Genomic DNA, 19,358 nt, shown 5'->3' on the forward strand with positions numbered 1-19,358 from the left:
AGAACAACAGCATTCAATTATTAGTTTTTAATACAAAAATATCAGTAAGTTTTATTTCTCCTTTCCTACTTTCTCTGTCGAGCGGAATGACAGAGATGGTGATCTCCTTCAATATCAATTTTACAATGTTCCAATTAGACAACGAATTGTGAAAGTATCGATTAATTGCGTTTTTTAAATATCAAATTTCAGTAACATTTCTGCACTTCCTTTTCGGTTATTTACAAATTACCTCCTATGCACATTAAAAAAAATTTAAATTGGAATTCAGAGTGAGGATTAACTTGTCAAGGAAACATTAATCATTTTTTTACAATTTTCAAATTTCAAATCTTTATTGGTTTTAACTCAAAATTGAGAGAGAGAGAGAGAGAGAGAGTGATTAAAAGCATCATTCTATTCAGTTTAATAAATACCAAACATAGACAAGACATTGGGTCCTATTTCATCTTATACCTACCAAACACAGTACATGAAACAATAGTGTCCTTTGGATTTTGTTTGCACTATGATAAATATATATTCAGTGGAAGTGACTTACACTAATTGATTATTGTCAGGAATTTCTGCTGGCATCAATGTGAAAAGAGACAAAAACCAACATGCTAGGCAAACATATATCGGTATACCAGATCTCCAGGGAATTGACTTAAAAAGATAAAATGAAGCTGTGGCCCCGGCAATCAAAAAACACCACGTATAGAGCTTCCTCTCAGTGAAGCTGTTAACCTGCAATGCAAGCCAAATATTTCTTTAGCAGATGAATCAGAACCTTACTAGGTTATAGAATATTATGACAAACACTCATACCAGGAACTCAAGAATGAAAACTGAGATAGCAGTGATTGCTAGAAGCTTAATAATATAATTCATCCGCCTTCTAGATAAGTGCTTCCATAATGTTTTTATAAACTGGTATTCACTAATTATCCGAACCCATAAAAATGAAGTCATTATGATGTATGCATGGTAAAGAGGAGGAGACTGCTCCAGCAACAAAAGCAAACAAAGCATTCCCGTCACCATAGATCCATATAGATATATCTGCAAAAGATAATATGTATTTAATTGATGGAAACTAAAGTATAAGAAAATTGATTTTCATATGAAATCAATAAGAATCAATTATCTTCAGCTAAGAATTTTAATCAACTGACTTTCCATATAATTCATAAATATTCTTTTGTATAATATGTACATGCTTCTCCATAAAATATCTTGTTCCTCTTGATGTAATAGGCAGCTCACAAGAAATAAAGAAATAACAATTTGGAAAAGCTAAGCTTACACAAACATTACTTTTCCACGGTTATTTTTCTGAACTGCTTGCTCCATTCCAAAAGCATTTCCTGGCAGTGAGGTATAAGACTGCAGAACATGAAGAACAAGATAGATCATCCAGCCAACATACCCAAGGGTAATTACAGAAAAGAGCATCAGCCAATCGTAAGTCTGAAAATAGTGAAGCCCTTGCAATGCCAAACTTCTGAGGTTTTGGGATAGATCCATTGCAGCATCATAATCTCTAGCTGATATCAGACCCTCAATTTTGTCCAATATTGAAGAATAATGAGACAGTGGTTTGAAATGTTTAAAGTATAAAGAATTCGACTGCTTAATATCTGAAGTTGTCAATGAAACCAACATCGGTAAGGAACTCTTTTGCTTTATCATTGTCTTTGAGAGAGAAACAACATTTTTGTTTTGTTATTACTTTCATATTAACATTTTGCTCATGAATTGGCTCTGTGAAAATCTACATATTTTCCCATTAATGGTTAAAGCATTTGGCATGTTCTTGTCTAAACAACATATATAAATAAGTTTGGAAGACTTGATAATCATTCCAGTGGCACAAAACCAAAGCTGAAGAAGCCATGCTGAAATCGAGGAGAAAATCAGTACATATCAAGGATAATAATCAATATAAGCATAGGATACATGATTTGCGAAGAAACTGATTCAGAATTTCTTTTGTATTGGACAAAACAGCTTCAACTTCGTCAGCCTGGAACATAATATAAATTAAATCTAAGATCATCCACCATTAATACTCTTTTGCATGCAGATAACTTTTACTTTCCTAAGCTTTACCCAAAGTATGACAACGAACAATCCATAAAAAAATTATAACATTCTGATGAAAAAAATGAACAAAACACATTAGCCTGTGTTAGGACCTCATTTGAGGGCTCTGCTACTGATGGGCCTTGTCCTCTACAATTGGCCAGGCCCCACCATCTGGAGAGTCTACACTAGGAGGAATAGGAAGGGAAACACAGAATAATTGCTGAGGTGGAAGAAAGAGATATGGGTCAGTGGATAAGGGGATGCTGGTAGTGAGAGAGAAGTAGGGAATACTATAGTTTGTTATGGGCAGAGAACCTTGGCCTCTGGAGGAGCTTAGCTTTGAGCAGTAGGGATACTGATCCCTCTGTATTTGCTTTCTTTTGATTAATACACATTTCCACGTTAATTTCCATAACTCACTGTTCTTCTCAATTGTGTTTGTCATCCATTGATAGTGGTTTCTATCAAACTGGACCGACCTGCCAGATGCCACCGAAGATGGAAGCATAGGGTCCCTGGAGAATGAAGTCGCAAATCTTCGAAATGTCCTCAAAACAATGCAATCAAAGGCGGAAGAGAACCAAGCGATGCTTTGCCATGCTTGACCAATGATTGTCAATTGTCGATTGGTTCCACCGTAGGTTCAGGGGTGAAGAGCTTGCAGGGAGGCATCATCAACGAGTTCCGCCAATCTGCAAAGAAGGTGGAATTGCCTATGTTTAATGGAATTGATCCAGCAGGATGGATGGTGCGTGCGGAGATTTATTTCCAGCTTTAGGAGACGAGCCCGGAGATCTGAGTAAGCTTGGCCCAACTCTGTATGAAGGGGTCAAAGATCCATTTCTTCAAATTGTTGCTGGACAATGAAGTGGAAGTTACTTGGGAGCACCTCAAACGCGAGTTGTTGGAGCGATATGGTGAAATCAAAAGAAGAGGATTTTTATGAGCAACTTTCAGCACTCTAGCAAGTGGGTGCTGTAGATGAGTACATCCAAGAGTTTGAACATTTGATTGCCCAGGTACACCGCCTCCCAGAAGATCAATATTTTGGGTATTTCATCCATGGGTTAAAGGAAGGCATAAGAGGACGTACACGCAACATGCGAGTTATAGGCTCACTCACGTTCACGGTTGTTGAATCTCACAAGAGCGGTGGAACAAGAGTTGTCAAAGAAGGAAGGAGGAAATCAGATGCAACAGACTCCTGGGTTTCGTTACAGGTTTGGGTCGGGCTCCAATTACCGATCCAACCAACATGTCACAACCAGCCCAATTCTTGCAAGTCACATCAATGGCTCTAATGGGGGTCCATGTGAGGAAGTAAAGAGGTGCGGGAAGAAGAAACTAATGGGCCTGGCCCATCAAGAGAGCCATTTCGTTCTCAGCTACAAGGATTTCATAAATTTGCCATATCGTGAGCTTCTGCATCAACAACAAAAGGGGTTGTGTTACCGATGTGGTGGGGTGTTCCACTCTCACCACCAATGCCTAGATCGGCAGTTGCGGGCCATGGTGTTAGATGACGATGACGAGGACGAAGGCGAAGCCCAGGTGTTAACTGCGAATCAAACGGATGCAACAAAGTTAGATGGTGAATGCAGTGTGATGCATTTGGGAAGCCTCAATCCAGAGAAAGGCTGGAAACCTAACACTATAAAGTTGAAAGGGTTTGTAAGAGGGGTTCCTATTCTGATATTGGTCAATAGTGGAGCTACACACAATTTCATTTCTTCGAAATTGGTGACAGCAATGGGAATTCAGATAGAGGACACTTGTCCAATGCGCATTAAGATGGGGGATGGCCATAAGGTCATAACTACAGGAGCGTGTAAAGGGGTAGAGCTCAAATTAGGGGCTCTTCAGTTTTCAATTGATGCACTGCTGTTTGCATTGGAGGGCATTGATGTGGTTTTAGGAATGTCGTGGCTAACCTCTCTTGGATAGATCTGGGTTGATTTGAGGAAACAGAGCATGCAATTCCAACATGGTGATGAATGGGTTGAATTACATGGTGAGGAAAATGGGGTTACCGGGCAGGTGGCACTTCAAAGCTTATTCGGTAATAAGCCTTACCAAGTGGTCAAAGGTTTGTTTTTCAGCACAAAATTGCAGGTCAGTAATGCTATTAGGCCAAGAATCAGTAGTGATAGGTCTCTCTCTGAGCAGGAACACGAGGTCAACAATTTGCTGACTCAGTACCAAGATATTTTCAAGAAACCCCGAGGCTTACCACCACCACGGAAAAAGGAGCATGCCATCATTCTTTTGGAGGGACAAGGTCCCATTAATGTGCGGCCCTATCGTTATCCGAACCACCACAAGAACGAGATTGAGAAGCAGATGAAGTAGGTGAATGATACAGCTGAATCAAAGTGCTTTTTCTAGTCCCTTGATTCTGGTGAAGGATGCAACATGGTGTATGTGCGTGGATTATAGAGCTCTAAATAAGGTGACAGTGCCATATAAATTTCCAATACCTGTGATAGATGAGTTATTGGACGAACTACATAGAGCTTAGTTTTTTCTCGAAATTGGATCTCAAATCTGGCCACCATCAAGTTCGGGTTAGAGATGAGGACATACATAAAACTGCCTTTCAAACCCATGAGGGGCATTACGAATACTTAGTAATGCCATTTGGGTTAATGAATGCACCCTCTACGTTTCAAGCATTAATGAATAAAATTTTTAGAGGAATGTTGAGGAAGTGGGTGTTAGTTTTCTTTGATGACATATTAGTCTTTAGGCCAGATTGGGCTTCTCATGCAGCATTTGATGGCGGTGTTGGAGGTTCTACGCAGAGAACAGTTGCTGACCAACCAAAAGAAGTGTTATTTTGCTCAAACTTCAGTGGAGTATTTGGGACACATCATCTCCAAAGACGAGGTAGCAATGGATCCTAATAAAATCAAGAGTGTGCACCAATGGTCGGTACCTAAGCACGTGAAAGGCGTGCGAGGTTTTTTGGGTGTCACCGGCTATTACCGGAAGTTTATCAAAGACAAAGGTAAAATAGCTCAACCATTGACTGTTCTCACCAAGGAGGGGTTCCAGTGGGGACCTCAAGCTCAGGAGACTTTTGAAATACTCAAAGAAAAGATAATCATGGCACTGGTGTTAGCCTTACCAGATTTCAACCTAGAGTTTGTCATCGAAAGTGATGCTTCAGGCCAAGGGTTAGGGGCCATCCTCACACAACAGGGCAAACCCGTGGCCTATTTTAGCAAGGCACTAAGTGAACGAAATTTGGCCAAATCAGCTTACAAAAAGGAGCTTATGGCAGTAGCTTTGGCCATTAAGCATTGGCAACCATATTTAATAGCAGAAAATTCACTGTTTGCACAGATCAAAAGAGCTTGAAACAATTGTTGCTGCAACGGATAAACACAATGAACCAACAAAATTGGGCCGCAGAGCTTTTAGGCTACAGGTTTGACATCATGTATAAACCAGGTCTAGAGAACACGGGGGCTGATCCTTTATCAAGGATGTATGGCAAGGGGAAGCTTATTATGTTAGCTCATTACCCAAAATGACAGACAGGCAAGGAAGTGATTGGCGAGGTGCATCGCAATGCAGTATTGACCACCATTATTGCTGCATTAAAACAGAATCCTGAGGCCAAGCGAGGTTTTTCTTACACTAATGGTGTATTATTCTAAAGGGGAGCCTGGTAATTTCTGCCAATTTTCCATGGATCCCTATTCTGCTCCAGGAATTCCATTCCACTCCTCAAGGTGGTCACTCTGGTTTTTACCGAACTTATAGGCGTATTGAAGCTAACCTATATTGGATTGGTATGAAAAAGTATGTCCTACAGTTTGTCAAGGAATGTGATGTTTGTCAAAGGCAAAAGTACCTGGCCACAGCTCTTGGCGGATTATTGCAACCCCTGAACATTCCTAATCAGATTTGGGAAGAAATCTCGATGGACTTCATTACTGAACTTCCAAAGTCCAAAGGTTTTGCAGCCATTCTCTTGGTGGTGGACAGGTCGTCAAAGTACAGCCATTTCATTCCGCTGAAACACCGTTACACGGCTAAGGTGATAGCTGAAGTATTTACCAAAGAGATAGTTCGACTCCACGGTATTCCCGCATCTATTTTGAGTGACAGAGATCCTATTTTTGTCAGTGGTTTCTGGCGGGAGTTATTTAAGCTTCAAGGCAGTCGGTTGAAGATGAGCACGGCCTACCATCCACAAACAGATTGGCAAACTAAGGTCATTAACAGATGCCTGGAAACATTTCTTTGATGTTTTATTGTTGATCAACCCAAGACTTGGGTGTTATGGCTGCCATGGGCTGAGTATTGGTACAATACCACCTTTCATGTGTCTACGAGCACTACTTCTTTCGAGGTGGTGTATGGTAGACCCCCCCCCCCCCAGAAATTACTCGTTTTTTGATAGTAGAAACAAAGGTAGAAGCAGTGCAGCGAAAGTTGTCGGATCGTGATGAAGATTTGCGTCAACTAAAGCATCACCTACAACGAGCTCAGTGCCGGATGAAGACTCAGGTTGATCTCAAGTGAAAAAAGAGGAGTTTTGCAGTAGGTGAGTGGGTTTTCCTCAAACTACATTCCCATGGTCAATAAAAAGTAGAGACCCATATCAATCCCAAATTGTCTCCTCAGTATTATGGCCCTTTTCAGGTGCTGGAAAAAATAGGTGCAGTGGCCTACAAACTCCAGTTACCTGAATCTGCTCCTATTCATCCTGTTTTCCATGTGTCCCTCTTAAAAAAGGCTATTGGAGACTACCGTGTTGAAAAAGACCTTCCCAACAATTTGGAGGGTGATACCGCTACTGTCCAGGAGCCTGAAACAGTGTTGGCAGCCCGGACCATTGAAAAATGGGGGGATTTGGTGAGTCAACTGTTGGTGCAATGGAAAGGGAAGGCTGTTGAGGAAGCCACTTGGGAGGAATAGTTCAACATTCGGAGTCAATTTCCCATGTTCAGACTTGAGGACAAGTCTGTTTCTCAAGAGGGGGACAATGTTAGGACCTCATTATTGGGCTCTGATACTAATGGGCCTTGTTCTCTACAGTTGGCCAGGCCCACCATATGGAGAGTCTACACTAAGAGGAATAGGAAGGAAAACACAGAATAATTGCTGAGGTAGAAGAAAGAGATACATGTCAGTGGAATACGGTATAAGGGGATGCTGGTAGTGAGAGAGAAGTACAGAATATTATAGTTAGTTATGGACAGAGAGCCTTAGCCTCTGGAGGAGCTTAGCCCTGGGCAGTAGGGATACTGATCCCTCTGTATTTGCTTTTCCTTGATTAATACGCATTTCCACATTAGTTTCCATAACTCACTGTTCTTCTCAATTGTGTTTGTCATCCATTGACAGTGGTTTCTATCAGCCTGCTATTATAAAAATTAACAATAAATTCTAAATCAATCAGAAGTCAAAACAAGAGGAAGATACCTTGGTCATGTTAATGTAATCTAGGGGTAAACTTCCAACTGAATTGACAGGACATGGCAGACCGAGCAGTGTAGACTGTCAGAAAATCAAGTATATTAGATAAATGAAACCTAAGGATCGCAGAGGAAATATTCATTACACTATGAACAGAAATCCTTAAGGAAATATAAACTTTACAACCATGAGTGGTGCAATATCAGCCTGATTGACATCCACCCTTTCTATCTCATTCAAGCCCCATTCAACTGGAGTTGGTGTGTCATGCACATGGTCATCAACAAACCTAAAACCACAATCAGAATGGTTGCTGCTAGATATAGGCCTTGGATACTTAACACCAGCTCCCCACGCAACAAGAGGAGTATCAGTGTTCGAAGGGTGCCCATCTCCATGGCTTCCTATGATTAGAAATTACATAAAGCAAAAAAAATTATAAAACCATTATAGCACATTTTACTTCAAAAGAACAATTAAATAACAATAATATAGGAAAACCTGCAAAAGAAACTCAAGTACTGGGAAATTGAAGATTCTTTCATGTCAAAGGCAAGGACTAACTCTAGGAGCAACAACTCAATGCATTTTTTCGTGCTCATCTCCATATGAAGGAATAAAGGTTCAGGATAGGGTGAACCACCTCACGGTGGAGCACTAAATATAACCTGCTATTAGAGGTACTTTTAACCTGTTAGATAAAGTTTTCATATTTATTATTTAGTCCTTATCAGTTACGTTATTATTTTGTTCTAATACTTTGTAAGTTATCATCTTCATTGGTTTGAACTTGGTAATGTTGTGGAGAAGAACAAATCCATCTCAAAAGAGATTCCCAACAATCTGAATAAATCAACTTCCAAGGGAATTGACGGTTCTTTCTTGGCTTAATACTCTCATGCTTGATGATAAAATCTAACAGAGCCACAATTTAATTCTACAAGTAAAAAAATTATAAAATACACAAATTATAATATTCAAAGTTGGCATCTATCATCACTTTTTCACTGAACTGCCACCGTCAAAAAGTGCAGAGGAAGAAAAATTAAAATAGGGTCTTTCTTCAACAGAAAAGAGAAAGAAAAAAAAATGCCTTTTGCCATAAACCGCCATCAGCCACCGCTGAGGCGACTCCCAGCAATCATAGACAGCAGAGATCTCCTCTCTTCCACTTCCTCTGCTCATTTCTCGCTCGCTCTCTCTCTCTCTCTCTCTCCATGCAGTCATGCCATCCTAACCCAGATCCCTCACACTATCACGCTTCCATGAACAGCATCACATCGCTTTCACTTACTCTCTCTTTCTCTCCCTCCCTCCCCATGGTGGGCCGCGTGACGACGGTGCCACTGCAGACATGGCAAACCAGGGGCAAATCCCCTCTCCTTCACTTCACGTTTCATGCGCAAGATCTGCAACAAGGGGTTTCAGCATAGCACAACCAGAACCTGCAGCTTCGCCGGTTAAGGCACAACCTGTCGTGGAAGCTGCAGCAATGAGGGAACAATAAACCACATAAGAAAGCATACAACAGATTTACAATGTTCAAAGTTTGCTCAAGCGCCATGAGGTCCCAGTGGATGCCACAATGCACAGAGAGCCGAGGTCGAGAAGTGGTGGCAGCTGAGTTAAGTGAGGAGGGAGGCGAGGATGGGCTGTTTCTGGGTTTAAGAACACTTTGAGTTTTCTGAGTTGAAAAATGTTGATGATTCCAGATCTTGTGGCTTCGACGGGGGAGGGAGACCTCAACAACGGAAATTTTGAAATTTTGTTCAATATTTTGGACTACATTGCAATTAATATATTTTTGTTTTAGCAGGTAACTGCTAATCAAATCTAACAGTTTAATAAAAAATTATTCTATCAGAGTATTGTAAGAGATGCAGTTCTCCAACTGCAATCTTGGGTGGATATTTTAGTTGTGACAGCTGTCAACAAGACAGAACTGTCTATATATACCTATCTGTGCACTACTGTTAAAAGTGGTTAATGAAAACCCCCTTTATCATTTTCGATTTCCTCTTTCTGTTATCCTGAGATTCTAATATATCAAATGGTCTATTCTGATGGTTCCCCAGTGAACCACCTATAAAGAGGTTCACTCTAGAATTCAACAGGAATAAACAGTAAAGTAGTGCGGTGGAGGGAAGCATTGGAATTACATGGTTCCCAAGTAATAAACTAAAAAAAGAGTAAGTGGAATGAAAGTTTAGCAAAACACAAACAAGCACTGTCCTAAAAGACTTAAAGATGAAAACTAAAGATCGCAACATAACTCATATTCAACAGTAAGGTTATTTGGATCTATAATATAAAGTGACAAAAATAAAGAGAGACGTAAATCATAGGATTCAAGCTAGGTGAATGAAATGGAGAAATGGTTTAGGTGTTTTGTGGTTGAATGGTGCCTCCCAAGCTCAAAAGAATGCTTTACCACACAACCATAAGACTAGTGATGTTTTATTTATTGAATGTTGAGAAGTAAAGTGTAAGAAGAGCATCAGCCAAATGTTGAAGAAAGGAGAATGTTGTGGTGGATGAGTGAGCATTCAAGAAAACATTTGAAATGAATATATTTGGGAGAAAATAAGAAGTAGCACATATCATGGAACAGAAGAGAGAATCTCGTCTGAGATGGTCAAGCAGGGAGAAGATCAACAAAGTTTCAGAATGAGTTGATCAAATAGACAATAGACTAATAAATATGAGTAGAGCTAGACCAGGGAAAATTATGAGAAACTGCTGAAAAGGCCTAGATCTAAATGGATTCTCCGAAAATTTGGCATTTTACAGGACACAATAACATGGCTTGATCCACAAAGCCAACCCTACAAAGTAGGAAAAGACTTTTGTTTTGTAAGAATTTAGAGAAGTGATGGCTAAAAGGGAAAAAAAACTGAAGCTAAAAACAATCCAAGTATTGGAATTTGGAACATCACATGCTCTTTCGATTCAACCAATGACTTCCGTGTCAAAGTTGAGTTTTATGGCATTATCTTTTCAATTTAATAGCTACTACTAGGAGAAAAGATAGCTCATGGAATTAGGGACCATTTGGAATAACCTATTTGGGGTTACAAAAGCAGCTTATGACCCTTCACTGGAATATGCAATCTTGATTCAGACTAAGCTTTGTTATTATTTGTTTACTAAGTGGCCGTTTAGACAACATCAATCTAATGCGTCAGCAATTTTTTGAAAAATTACCGTCTTTCAATTGCAGCAAGCAAAATACAGCACTTAAGAAGCTAATAGGTGGTAGATACTGAATCATCCTTTTGACAAATACTTACTTCAGCAAGTTTCAACATCAATAGTTAAATCAACGTATTTTTGTTTGAAATGAAGTACAAAATTATCCAGACATATATGTATGATAGAAAAAAAAAGATATTGCAACCTTTGTCACTCATTCCATGATCTGCTGTAAAAATATATGATGTCCGATTATCCTTGAAATAATCTTGAACAAGATTGTAAACACTTTCAGCTACATGGTCAACAACCTTAACATTGTTGAGATAGATGGATGAAAAGGGCCTATGTGCATGGCCATTAGAGTCACATCCAAGCAGATGCAGGAATACAACAAGATTATCCTGCTGCAGCAACTCCTTTAATTTTGGGTCTTCTCTGGACCTATTAAGAAGGCTTTGAAATTTATCCAGAGACCACATGTCGAGGAATGATGCATCTGCATTAAGGATTCAACAGTACAAAATCGATGAATGAATGAAATTAAGGATTAGAGAATTTAACAAGTACTTAAGTAGCATGGTAAATACTTAATCTTCCAGTTAGTATGCTACCACATAGGATCTCTGAAATTTTCAATATATTGCACATTTACAAAGTATGAAGAAGGTCAAATATTAGACCTTTTTATTATTTTTATGTACCTTCATGAAATTATAGTGGCGAGAGAGAGGCTTGGGGTGATGGAGCAACAATAAAGACCGAGAAAATCATAGAAAGGCAATAAAACAAAAATACATGAATGGCCACATTTGATGTCTATGTCTATCAGCCATCAGGTGCAAATCGATAAAGATAAAGTATAACGTTCAGACAAAAACTAAGTTTCTCGGTATTCGTGATAATAGGTCAGTCAACTAAGGAAAGCAATTGCCCTAAAAGCTTGAGTTGTTTATATTGTATTGTATGTCAAACAAAACAGTGAAGGATGGCGTCAAACCAGTTGCGAAGTCTTCAAACTCATGGGGATAGGTATCCCAAGTGGTATGCTGCAAGGCACCACAGAAAATGGGAACTATATCAGGACTTCCAAAAGAAATGGTATGCCGGCTTCTGTTGAACACGGAATCGAACTCAACAGGATTAGCCTTCCACCCTGCAAGGAACTCAAAACGGCTTTTAAGGTGAGGACTAGTCAAACCTTATAAGGACTACATTAACATTAATCATTATTGATGTGAAACAACGAACGAACCTTTTGTAACTGCACTGGGATCTTCATAGAAGCCAGCAATAATGGCAACATGGCCGGGCCTGGACTCTGTGGGAGGCCTAGCATGAGAAACCCCCCAACGACCCTGCGTTTCGATTATGCTCCTCAGAAACGGCGCTCGCTGATTCCCTTTCGCATCCAGCTCAAAAAACTTGTCGGCGCGCAAGCCATCAGCTGCGTTTTGATTAATCATAATAAATTTAGGTTAAAGCAGAGGAGGGGAGAAGTGAAGGATGGTACGGTACGAACCAACGAGGAGGACGAGACGTTTGGCAGGGGCAGCGAAGCGAGGAGTGACGGGATCGACGCCGTGGACAATGGGAGTCTTGAAATAGATGTCGAAAATGCTGAGCATGTAAACGGCGTGGAGGATGACTCCTAGCACCACCAGCCATCTCTCCCTTCTCCTCAGCCACTTTCTTCCGCTACCTTCTCTGTTTCCTAAGATCCCATCGCTGTGCATTCTTCTTTTCTTCTTTTTTTTCTCCTATGAGAGTCAATCACGTTACTCAACAGCAGAGATCTGCAACTGCTTGCTTGCTGGTCTTCGTTCCCCTGTACTCAACTCACCCCATTTGATTCTCCTTCCCCTTTTCTTCTCTTTTCACTCATCTATCTTTTTTTAGTTTATATTTCAATTTTTAAACAAATCTATCTCAAACAAGAAATAATTAATATAAGTGGTAGAGATTTATGATTAAATTATATATTTTTTATATAAGTATTTAATATTTATATATAAAAAATATAATATTAATAAAATTAATTTTTATAATATTTAATAGGATATTATAACTAAGATATTAATTCAGATGCTGTTTTACAAAATTAAGTGCATTAAAATTTATTTTGATTGTTGTTTTTTCAAATAATAATGGCGTAATATTTATATGAAATATAGAAATTAAAAAAATACTAAATATATAAATTAATAATTATTTAAGCTGAGTATTCATATTTGTTAATGTAACTATTATCTTTACATGTACTTAAATTTTGTATTTTTATGATTAATAATTTTTAATACTTTTATTTTTTTAAAAAATATTTTAAATCGATATTTTGATTATTTTGAAGAGATTGGTTTCAATTACATTATTTCTAGAGTGATAACACTTAATTTTTACTACTATTATTATTACTAATTAAATAAGACATATTGAGAGACATTCTGAGTCTCCAAGGAAGTAACAAAAAGAAAAGTGTATTTTTTTATCAAATAGAAGTGAACAACAAAATAAAATAAATCTTATATGAAAAATAATTAATAAAAAAACAAAAATAATATTAAGATAAATTCAACATAAGTTTTGATATCTTAAATTAGAATCTTAAATTATCTAAATTAATGTTTGAGATTTTTTTAAAAAAATTATTTATCAATTAAGATATGTAAGGCCTTCCCATCATTAAGTGAGACAAAGATTAACAAAAGCAAAACATTGTAATCAAATATAAAGTTAGAAAGTGAAATTGAGATGTAGAAACTAAATTGAGACTTTATATAAACATTTTTTTAAAGAAGTATTTATATCATTTTACTCAAGATAAGAGATTCAATACCAGATGGTGAGAAATAAAAAAACTTTAGTGACTAGCATTAAACCTAGACGCCCTAACAAGATTGTGAGGGACTTGATTAGTTTGCCTTCTAATAAAACGGACCTTAAGGTTTTGATAAGGATGAAACAATTTTGTGTGTTTTAAATAAACATAAGAAAGCATAAAAGTATAATTTTGGGTGTTTTAAATCAAGAATTTCATAAACATTTTTTTCAAATAAAGTCTAAACTTCTTTTAAATAAAGATCAGGCATGCAAAAGCATCATAGTTGAGAATAAGAATCTCAATGAGGTTGGCACCCAGAACCTTATCCATCATCTACAACACACCATAGATTTATTAAAAAGATTAATAAAAAGTACAAAGGAAACATGAGAGGATAGGACCAAAACAAATGATAAAACAAACCTTAATAAAAACAAAAATTAGGAAGATGAAAACAATTCCAAAGTATTTTCTAAAGGCTTAATTATAATTAAAGTTCAATTGGGTGGCTCGATTATTAAAAAAAGTTAAAACACCTTTAATTATTTAAAATGCTACAATTATATTCTTTAAGTCAGTTCCATTAGTTTGATTGACAAAATTTTGTAAATAGACATTTTTACATTAATTGTATTGATAACCAATGTAAAATGTCTATTTACATCAATCACAAATCTTAACAAGGATCTCATTTTTAGTTGCATTGGCAACCAATGTAAAAAGTTCTTGTTTTACAATCGATGTAAAAATATTTATTTTCGTCAATCAAACTAATGGAACTGACAGAAAGAGTATGATTGTAGAATTTTTAATAATTACAAGATCATATTGAACTTTTTAATAATTGAGTCACTAAGGCACAAACTTTACTATTGTGCCAGGATTCACCCTCTACCTGTTTAATGCTACTGCAAATTAAAATTCTTTTAACATGAAATGTCTCGTTGTTATTGATTCTTATATTTTGCAGGCAGTTCTTGTTTTACAACCGATGTAAAAATATTTATTTTTGCCAATCAAACGAATGGAACCGACAAGAGTATGATTGTAGCATTTTTAATAATTAGAAGACCTTATTGAACTTTTTAATAATTAAAATTAAGATATCAATTGTATAATTAAGCCTCTTGTAAACTAAGTTTCTGATTTGTGTGTTTTTATTGTTAGTTAATTTATATACTATGTCCATTATTCCTTATCATTTTTTTCTTATTTTTAAATCAAGTGTTTTATGAACTGAATTGTCATTTACAGTTCCGTGGAACACAAGTATAACAAGATTATAAAATCTTTATTTTTAAGGGAACTTTAGCTTGAGAAAAGTAATTCATTTTAAGAAATAAAAATATTTCGTTTATTAAATATCAAATATTTTAAAGGACAACAATTTTTAGCATTTCTCGTTCTTCACTTTTGGCCAAATGCTCAAACATTTGTATACACTCTCGAATAGAAGAAACTCAGCTTTTTCTTATCATCCTTTTTTTAGTACCCGACATTTAAATTTATGCAAGTTTGTAGGAGAAAGTAATGTCTCAATAGATAAGCTCACTAATCTATCTACGTGAAAAAAGTACATTAACATTATGTTGACCACGGTAAACAATCAAACAAAAATTCCATCACTCAAGCCTGGACCAAGACCTATACAAATCAACTACCAAGAGGCAGTAATATAAAGGAAAAAGTTTATATGAAAGTTCTTTGTTTACATGGTGAGGCACAATGTTTGCTCGCCTTTCCCTGAGTTCTAGATCATTGCTACTCTTTCTGAATCCTGAATACCATAGATGGAAATGAATACAACTATGGAAAATCAGTTAAAGTGCCAAAATTTCAGCTCCAGTAGTAAGGTCAACAAGGATAGGTAAGTCCTATTCTAGAGCTCACACAAAAATGGAAGTTAGCTAGGGTAGAAACATAATACCAGGTTAGTCATAACCATCAAAGCAAACACCAAGAATGAGTATTCATTTCCACGACAATAAGGTAGCTCTTTAGGGCGACTTTGGTGAAACCTAATTTGCCTTGCGTGTCGATGATATACTACTAAGTTACAATGGATGTCTTTTGTGTATGTATTTGTGAGGGCAAAGAGCAATAGAACAAAAACAACTGGGGCACTCATGATGCCAAAATGACTAATACTATTTCCAATTTCCATCCAACTTCCTGTATTCCTAACCTGTCAACCATCAAACTCAGTAATAGGATACCATTACATGCATCATGCATTCATACATACACACACACACACATTGATTGAAGATTCAAAATATACCAATCAACAACAACCAGGCGTTTCATGTTAAAAGAATTTTAATATGCATTAGCATTAAATAGGCAGAGGGCGAGCCCTGGCACAACGGTAAAGTTTGTGCCTTAGTGACCAACTGTGCCTTAGTGACCGGTTGTGATGTAGCTCCATGTAGAGCTTGTAGGCCTTGGATCTTCTTCATCAATAGAGTCCTTTGCTTCTTGAAGATCAATGGCAGCGGAAAGGAGAATGAGGAAAGGTGATTGGAGATGCCACTTCAAGGAGAAAATGAGTCAAGAACAAGCTCACCACCATAGGAGGTCATGAATAACGGCTTGAAGGTAGGAGAAAATGAGTAGAGGGAGAAGGAGAGAGGGGGGCACGAATTTTATGCCTCAAATGAGGTCTGAACTTTGAAGTCAAATTTCTCAAATGATCAAAGTTCAAAAAATGCACACACATGGCCTCTATTTATAGCCTAAGTGTTACACAAAATTGGAGGGAAATTTGAATTTCTATTCAAATTTCATTTGAATTTGAAGTTGAATTTGTGGAGCCAAATTTTGGAGCCAAAATTTCACTAATTATAATTAGTGAATTTTAGCTATGGTTCAACCCACTAATCCAAGATCAAGTCCAAGATTCTCCACTAAGTGTGCTTAGGTGTCATGAGACATGTAAAGCATGAAGGACATGCACAAAGTGTGACTATATAATGTGGCAATGGGGTGTAGCAAGCAAATGCTCACCTCCCCCTCTAAAATTTAATTGGATTAGGCTTCTCCTAGTTCAATTAAATTTATTTTCCAACACATACATCAAATATTTACTTAATGCATGTGAAATTACAAAACTACCCCTAATACAAAAACTAGTCTAGGTGCCCTAAAATACAAGGGGTGAAAAATCCTATATTTCTAGGGTACCCTACCTACATTATGGAGCCCTAAATACAAGACCCAAAAATAATGAAACCTTAATCTAATATGTACAAAGATAAGTTGGCTCATACTTAAGCCATGGACCCAAAATCTACCCTAAGGCTCATGAGAATCCTAGGGTCTTTTCTTGCATCTCTGGCCCAATCTTCTTGGAGTCTTCTATCCAATGCCCTTAGGGGTAGGATTGCATCAGGATGTGCCGCTTCCTAAGGGCACTTTTCAAGTCATTCCAATACTCTACTAGAAGATCCCCATGAATCCTACTTTCCCTAACTAGGGAAGTCCACCAATAGAGGGCATACCCTTAGAAGCTAAGGGTAGCCAAAGGAACCTTCCTTTCCTCACTTGTATGATGGCAAGCAAAGAGTTGCTCAACCTTCATTTCCCAATCTAAATAAGTCTCTACATTGTCCTTTCCGTGGAAGTATGGAAGGTTAATGTTAGCTTCTTGAGGCTTTCTTTCCTTTTCTCTCCTATAGGAGTAAGGTCTAGGATGTGTATCTAGATTGGTTCAGGGAGGAACCTAGAGAGAAGTTCTCACAAAATTTAATCAAATGCCAAAAGTCCCTTCTATTGAAAACAAAATTCATGCATATAGTGTATCTGAATGAAAAGATAGAAATATACATGGGCCTTCAAAACAGTTTGGATCAAAATTACAACGAAAAATTATAAATATAAAAAATAGAACATGTTTGGCATGGGCCTTCAAATTAGTCTGGGCCTTCAGCAACAATTAATATTCTTAGTAGTGCCTTTGCCTCCAGGCCTTCATCCTTCTCCACTTGGGCCTTGTTAAGTGTGTCTGCTACCATTTGTTGGAGGGTATCTACTGACTGTTTGGTCCTACTCCTTGTCATAGGTCCCTGTATTTGGGCAGTTTTGGATTCTCATCATTCCCTCCTTCTTGAAACGCATTTGCCCTCAAATGTTCTGAATCATCACCTGCCACAAATGGAGTCAAGTCAACAACATTAATTGAAGAACTTACTCCATACTCACAAGGAATATTGATCTTGTAAGCATTGTCATTGATCCTCTCTAGTACTTGGAAGGGTCCATCTCCTTTAGGTTGAAGTTTAGACTTCCTTTGTTTAGAGAACCTCTTCTTCCTCATGTGTACCCTAACCCAATCACTTGGTTCAAGTACCACTTCCTTCCTATTCTTGTTGGCTTGCTTGGCATAACTTTCATTCTTCTTTGCAATTTGCGCCTTCACTTGGTCATGTAATCTTTTCACATACCCAACTTTAGCCTGTGCATCCTTATGCTGAGTTTCTTGGGGATTGCTTTTGTAAGTTGGCCTGTTAGGCAATGAAGCTCCTGGAAAGAGGTCAATTTGATGTTCTATGCCTCTTGAAGGTGTCAGTCCATGAGGAATCTCCTTGGGAAAGACATCTTTAAATTCCTACAATAAGGGCTCAACACTAGGAGAAACAGAAATAGTTAACTCATTAGAATTGTCAATAGAAATTTTACTGTCTTTGCAATACAGTAGATAGAGTGGCTTATGAGCAAGTAAACTTTCCTCACTTTACTCGCCTTTGCTAAACAATTAAATTTTCTCTCATGTGTATCACTCTTTCTCTCATGTGTATCACTTTTTCTCACTCTTCTTTTTCCTATTCCTCTTTGGTGCCTCACTCTTTTCTTTCTCTTGCTCTCTCTTTTCTCTCATTATGATTTGGTCATCACACATTTCTCTAGGGGATAAAGGTTTAAGAATACTCTTCTAGTCATGGTGTTGGAAAGAAATATTGTTGGTGAAGCCATCATGTCTTGCTTTGGTGTCATACTGCCATGGTCTTCCTAACAGTATATGAGTCACACCTCAACTTGCTGAGTCACTTTTACCTGTTTATCTTCACTAAGCCACTGAAGTCTATATGGCCTAAGATGGGGCTTAGTATCCAAATTCACTTTGGACACTAACCTGGAACTTGCAACATTCGTATAGCTTCCTCCATCAACAATTAAATAGCAAAGCTTACCATTAATTGTACATCTGGTGTGGAAAATATTTTCTCTTTGGGTGTCGTCTTGTGGCTGCATCAACTTCTTAAGAGCCTTCTCACTATTAGCATATCACCCTACATAGCTTCTTCCTCAAGCTCTTCCTCCACTTCTTTTTCTTCACTAATTTTAGATTCTCTAGTGATTTCTCCATCTGCCTTCATGATCATGGTCCTCTTGGTTGGACACTCAGAAGCAGTATGTCCTCTGCCTAAGCATTTGAAGCATTTTATGTTTCTGGTACTAGTGTTGGATGATGAGGCAAAATTATGCTTGGTTTCAGCGCTAGAAATTGTTGACTTTCCATGGGGACTGGACGAGTTGCCTCCCTCCTTCTTGGATATGTCGGTCCAATTCTGGTTGAAATTGTTGGATGAGTTCCTTCTTACTGCAATTTTCCTCTTCAACTGCTGTTCAACCCGAACTACCTTATGTAGCAAGTCATCTAATTCCACGTACTCCTATAATTCAACAACATCTCTAACGTCAGGATTTAGGCCACTTAAAAAATGAGCCATTGTGTCCTCTGTGTCCTCTTCAATGTTGGCCCTCACTAGTGCCATCTCCATTTCCTTGTAGTACTCCTCCACAATCAAACTTCCCTGGGACAACCTCTAGAGTTTTTGTCGCATGG

The 19,358-nt window shown here is 37.7% G+C and overlaps 1 protein-coding gene across 3 annotated transcripts in view; it reads right to left on the reverse strand.

Moving 5' to 3' along the window:
- Positions 1-12,583, reverse strand: part of LOC114413068 (GPI ethanolamine phosphate transferase 1) — a 33,519-nt gene extending 20,936 nt beyond the window's left edge. For 2 of the 3 annotated variants that reach the window (XM_028377241.1, XM_028377250.1), the window contains exons 1-10: positions 12,215-12,583; positions 11,948-12,139; positions 11,693-11,848; positions 10,898-11,191; positions 7,687-7,904; positions 7,507-7,581; positions 1,942-2,008; positions 1,300-1,622; positions 811-1,044; positions 542-729 (exon numbers count right to left, since the gene is read on the reverse strand). In XM_028377241.1, coding sequence (XP_028233042.1) covers positions 542-729; positions 811-1,044; positions 1,300-1,622; positions 1,942-2,008; positions 7,507-7,581; positions 7,687-7,904; positions 10,898-11,191; positions 11,693-11,848; positions 11,948-12,139; positions 12,215-12,428 — 1,961 coding nt within the window. In that variant the 5' untranslated portion in view covers positions 12,429-12,583. The remainder of the gene's footprint in view (positions 1-541; positions 730-810; positions 1,045-1,299; positions 1,623-1,941; positions 2,009-7,506; positions 7,582-7,686; positions 7,905-10,897; positions 11,192-11,692; positions 11,849-11,947; positions 12,140-12,214) is intronic. The other variant, XM_028377259.1, reaches the window with a different exon arrangement.
- Positions 12,584-19,358: the final 6,775 nt, after the last annotated feature.

The sequence above is a fragment of the Glycine soja genome, chromosome 1 (genome assembly GCF_004193775.1).
Source record: "Glycine soja cultivar W05 chromosome 1, ASM419377v2, whole genome shotgun sequence".
Classification (NCBI taxonomy): domain Eukaryota; kingdom Viridiplantae; phylum Streptophyta; class Magnoliopsida; order Fabales; family Fabaceae; genus Glycine; species Glycine soja.